The sequence below is a fragment of the Triticum urartu genome, chromosome 4 (assembly GCF_003073215.2).
Source record: "Triticum urartu cultivar G1812 chromosome 4, Tu2.1, whole genome shotgun sequence".
Classification (NCBI taxonomy): Eukaryota; Viridiplantae; Streptophyta; class Magnoliopsida; order Poales; family Poaceae; genus Triticum; species Triticum urartu.
The window spans coordinates 312,032,416-312,038,098 of record NC_053025.1 but is presented as its reverse complement, the minus strand read 5'-3'; the positions used below and the strand labels follow the sequence as shown (position 1 = coordinate 312,038,098).

General features: G+C 50.9%; 1 protein-coding gene across 1 annotated transcript; it reads left to right on the top strand.

Annotated features, from left to right (window-relative positions):
• The first annotated feature begins 2,348 nt into the window (after window positions 1–2,348).
• LOC125551563 (probable transcription factor At3g04930) lies at window positions 2,349–3,869 on the top strand. The gene has a single exon (XM_048714815.1). It carries the CDS (start codon window positions 2,467–2,469, stop codon window positions 3,511–3,513), a length of 1,047 nt encoding a protein of 348 aa, XP_048570772.1. The 5' UTR covers window positions 2,349–2,466; the 3' UTR covers window positions 3,514–3,869.
• Window positions 3,870–5,683: the final 1,814 nt, after the last annotated feature.

Below are 5,683 nucleotides of genomic sequence, written 5' to 3'. Positions count from 1 at the left end.
CGCTGCCACTATCCGTGCACACAACCTGTTCGATGAAATGTTGCTTGTAGAGAGAGAAATTGAGGGTTGAAAATGATGTGTAGTTGCTTTAGAGAGAGAAAATGAGGATGAAAGCGGGCGTGCCCAGACACTGACCAGACGTGTTCACCGAAGCTTGAGGGACCGAATTAGGTACTGCCTTCGTTTCTTTTTAGTCTGCACTTAAGATTTGATCAAAGTCAAACTTTCTAAAGTTTGATCAATTTTGTAAAAAATATCAACTTCTACAATATTAAAGCTATATGATATAAACATTAATTTCATGATGTATCTAGCAATATTGAGTTCATACTGTGAATCTTGATTTTTTTTAATATAAACTTAATCAAAATTAACGAAGTTTGAATTTAATCAAATCTTATATGCAGACAAAAAAATGGAGGTGCGCATAGCCGCACTATTACCAGCCTTAGAGCATCTCCAGCCGCGTCTCCAACAAGCCTCTCAGGCGACTTTTCGGCCGCCGGCGTCAAAAAACGACCCAGTCGCACCCCCCAGGGCTCAATTTTCGCCGGCTCAGGCCGAAATTGACGCCGGCGGACCCAACCCGAACCCGGCACGCTGGGGGCGCTCGGGGGCGCCGGGTGAATCGTTTTTGGCGCGAAAGAGCCGTGGGCCCTCCTTGCCAGCGACTTGTCTCGCTTCTCGCCGCTTCGTCGTCCTCATCGTCTTGTTTCCCGCGGCGAATCAATGCCAAAGCTACCGCGCGCTGCCGTGTTGGTCACCCTCTGCTATTGATACCTCACGGGCGGCACAGTGAAGGCGTGACGACGCGCGCCCCCGCGCATGCCACGCGTAGACGAGACCGCCACACGTGCTAGCGCCGCCTCCGCCTATATAAGCCGACCCCAGCGCGCCGGTGGCACGCACAGAGTTTCCACCACCGACGCGCCCTCTCTCCCCTTTCTCCCTCTCCCCTCGCCGTTCCAATTCAAAAAAATGGCCGAACGATTTCCAGGCGATGGCGCGGCGGCGAACGGCTTCGGCCGCCGCCACCTTCACGAGGACGAAACTTGGCTCCTCTTTGAGGCCGAGTACTCGGTCCCGCCGGACATGCGGGTGCCCGGGGCGTGGAGAATCAGCGTCGGTGGGGTCCCGATGCCACCACTGCCCACCGGGGCGGCGCGTCGTGCGGAGATCGCGCGTATCCGCGCCTCTCTGCCACTGGCGGCGAGGAAGGGGCAGCGCTACGTCCCCGACAGCCCGCTCCGGGAACCGTACTTCCGTCGTAGTCACGCCGAGCAGCTCGAGGCCACCAATGGCGTCGTGCCCTTCGGCAGGCTCAACTCTGAGGGGCGGCGCCGATGGTGGGGCGTGCCCGGTCGCACGCTGGAGGCCGTCCTCGAGTACATCGAGGGTGGCAACACGCCGAGGCTGGAGTACCCCTCCCCGCCGTCCTTCTCCCACCGCCGTGGGAGCTCGTGGACGCCGAGGCGAATGGACCCCGGGGCGTCCTCCTCCTCGTCCGGTCGGTCGACCGGCTCTCCCTACCTCCGCCCCGTCAAGCCGGAGCCCCAGGAGCCTCAGGACACGCCTGTCAGCCGGCGCACCCGCAGCTTCGGTATCCGCATCGCCGACTCCACCCCCGCTTCCGGACGCCTCGTCCTCGTCGTGCCCAAACCGGAGCCCAGTCTCCCCCCAGAGTACGAGGAGATAGCCTGGCGCGGCTTCTTCGACGCGGACGCCCTGCGCTGGGCGCGCGACGACTACCTCCGGACCGAGATGACCCGGCAGACCCGGACCCTGTAGGAGATCGCCGCCCGCAAGCGTGGGCGCGAGGACGAGCACGACGTCGTGATCCTCGACAGCGACGAGGACGAGGACGCCGCCGGACCGTCCAACCCGCCGCGCCAACCAGGGGAGGGTTGCAACAGGGACGGCGGCCACGACGGAGGCGGCGACGACGACGACGACGATGCCGACGGCGGCGACTACACGCGATTCTACAGTCTACTCGGCATGTAGAACTGTAAGAGCGGCGGCCGGCGAGGAGCGGCGGCCGGCGAGGAGCGGCGAGGTGAGCGAGACGGCGGGCGAGCATAGTAGTGTGTTTTTTCTTTTTGTAAAATACTTTAAATATGTATGAACGGGCGTGTTTGTGCCGTGTTTGGTCGAATTTGGTTTGAAGTCGCCGAAATATGCATGAACTCGCCGTGTTTACGGCGTTCAAAAAAATCCCATGGACACCACGACTGGGTGGCATCACGTCTTCAACGCGCGTTTTACATCAGTACGTCTCAGAGACGATTTTTAGCGTCTCCTGGAGGCCAACGACTGGAGATGCTCTTATGTTCGTGGCACAAATCCAGAAACACGGGGTGCGATGACTAACCAGGGCCGCTAGCCCAAACCCCCCTCGAGCCCAATGCAGCGAAAACCCCAACCCTAATACCGACTCGAACCGATCCCCATCTCCGATCCGATCCGATGCTTCCCATGGTCGACGACCCCTCCGCCGCCGGCGCCGCTGCGTCCTCCTCCTTCCCTGACGCCGACGCCTATGGCAACGGGGACTCTGAAGACATCGAGTTCCCAGTCGATCCAATTCCCAATCCTCCCTTCTCCTCCTCTGCTCCCGTCGCCGCCCCCGCCTCTGCCACGGCCACGGTCGGGGAGCGGCGGCCCCTGTTCCAGCGGCTATGGACGGAGGAGGATGAGATCGTGATCCTACGCGCGTTCGCCGAGTTTACGGCGCAGCGGGGCACGGCGTTCGCGTCCCACCAGTACGACACGGAACCCTTCTACGAGGAGATGCGCCGACGCCTCCAGCTCGATTTCTCCAAGAGCCAGCTCGCCGAGAAGCTTCGCCGCCTTAAGCGCAAGTACCGCAACTGCGTCGAGCGCCTCCGTTGCTCCGGCAACACGTTCTCCTTCCGCTCCCCTCACGAGCAGGCCGTCTTCGAGATCGCTCGCAACATCTGGCGCCCCTCCTCCGACAAGCACGGCCGCGACCCCAACGCCGCTGACTCTGAAGACGACGCCACAATCACCGCCACGAATGCTGCAGCCAACGGAGACGCCAAGTCCCCGTCCTCCTCAAAGGCGCATCGCCGTGGCCGCCGCAGGCGTACGGCTGACTTGGCTGCCGATGCGTCCGAGGGGCCTCAGCCGTACATATCGGGGCCCATGCCTGTCAAGACGGAGGACTCGCTGCCGGCATTCTTTCCTCAGGTCTCCATGGACGGTGCTGAGCCTGTTGTGGCGCCAGTGGTGAACACGGAGAGCAGCGTCCTGACGCCTCTGTTCAAGGAAATGGTCCGTGCCATGCTAGGCATCGGCGGCTGCCCGTCGCCGCTGGGCCTGGGAGCGAAGGTGCGGGAGCAACCGTCTGCAGTTCTCGGGATACCCATGGAGGGAGAGAAGTGGAGGCAACAGAGGATTCTGGAGCTGGAGGTGTACCTGCGGCGGATCGACCTGCTGCAGGACGAGGTGAAGTCGGCACTGGAGGAGCTAAAATCCACGCCGCCAACATGATGATTGTGGCCGCTATTCAGCTTCGCCATTCCTTGGTTCAATTGTCATTAGTCCCAGGTACCGTCCATAAAAAAATGTTTTAAACCTGTTTGAAACGCAGGAACTTCGTAGGAATTGCCCTTGTCCAGGATATATATATATATATATATATATATATATATATATATATATATATAAATATATATATCAAATTTGCAGCGCGACGCTGCCTTAGCAGTTGTGTTAGGCTCGAGCATTAGAGTTAATTTACGTGGTTCAGGTTGTTAATTTATGTGGTTCTGACTGTCGGTCAGCTGTTTTTCTCGTGTTACTGTTTTTTATATATGTGATCATGAATAAGCATGGAGTTTTCCAAATCACATGTGTAGACGTCCCAGCCATATCCTCATAAGCTGAGGAGCATTGTCTGCTTGGTGTGCTGTGCGAATCAGCGCAATGATGAAAAGCACTAAGCAGAACTCCCAGGAAGGCAAAATATATACTCCAATATGAGGTGTATTATTATATTGCGTATAATGATAAGCTGAGGAGTAGTACATACGAGACAAAAGTTACGTCACGTAGCATAAAAGGAGAGGGTAAAAAAGACTAGGTTCATCCAAGTTTGCTAACAAATATCACCTTGGTTGTGAATTATAAGATGTTTTGGATACTTCAATATAGACTACATATACAAACTGCATTAAATTGCTAACAAATATTACATCAGATTCAAATTAGAAGAGGTTTAAGATATTTTAATATAGACTACATACACATCTTATAATTTGGGTATTAGCACAACCGAGTGGGGCAAAAGCTCCAAAGCGAACTCAGAGCCAGCTTTAGCGCTCTGGCCTCGACCTGGACAAAACATCTTAGGCCAGTTCTTTTTTGCTGGCTTCTGGAATAAGATGCCCTCTACCTCTGAAAGCTCAATCAAAAATTATTCTCTTAAAAGCCTAGTGGTTCCCCGCAAAAAAAAAGCCTAATGGTTAAGTCTTTTTTTTGGCGGGTCTAGTGGTTAAAGTTTTAATTAGTAGGTTTCTAGAAAGATAAATTTGGTTGGGTTTACAAAATAAGCTGGGTCCCGGCGGCTTAATCTAGAAGCCCAAAAGAACTGGCCTTAAGAGCATCTCCAATAGGTGCTATATAATAGGGACCACCTATGTGACGCTCTCTGCGTCAAATTGCTGAGGATTTGCAGAGGAGTGTGTTCGACTGGGCCGCCCCATGAAGATAGCGACGCGACGCGAACTGTAGCTCAAAAAGAAAACTTGCAAAGCGGAGAATTCGAACACAGGATAGACTGCTCTAAAGTATGCGTTGCTACCAGTTGAGCTAGAAGCCGTATTCGACCATATTGGAGCATCAAACTTAAAGAACAAAATGCGCTGCACGGATCCGATTAGTTCAGGAATTTTGAAAGCATTTTTTTCTTCAAAAAAACGGAATGTTCCGTGAGACGCAAACACTATCCAAAATTGTGAAAAATATTTGGAAAACTACATTTAAAAAAAGAAACATTTTTTGAGAATCATGAACAATTTTTTGAAACGTGAACATTTTTCCAAATTCCAAAACAAAATTGGGAAACGTGAACGTATTTGAAAATTCCTGAACAAAATATGAAAACATGATTTTAATGAAACTTGTGAACATTTTTCTAAACTCCTGAAAAATGAAAATGCGAACAAATGTTTAAAATTTGTGAGCAATTTTTTAAAACAGGAACATTTTTTGAACATTGTAAATTTGAAAAGAAAACAATCAAACATTTTTTTGTAAAACTAGATTTTTTTTGAAATTCCAGAACAAATTTTGAAAAATGCGAACAAGTTTTGATTTTTTTTAAAATGTGAACAATTTTTTAAAACAGGAGCATTTTTTTCAATTTATGAACAATTTTAAAAGCGCGAACTTTTTTTTTCATATTTGAATGTTTTTCTAAAACAGGATTTTTTTTGAAATTTCCGAACAATTTTTGAAACATGATCTTTTAAAAAATAAACTTGAAAAATAAATAAATGTAAAAGTGAAAAAACAAAAAGAAAACAAAAAACAAAAAACAAAATTCAAAAAGAAGAAAAAGAAATAGAAATGCGGAAAAAAGGAAAAAACTAAAAACAAAAAAATGCAAGAGGAAACAGGAAAACCCGTCACAATGATAAAAATGGTTCGGAGAAGGTTC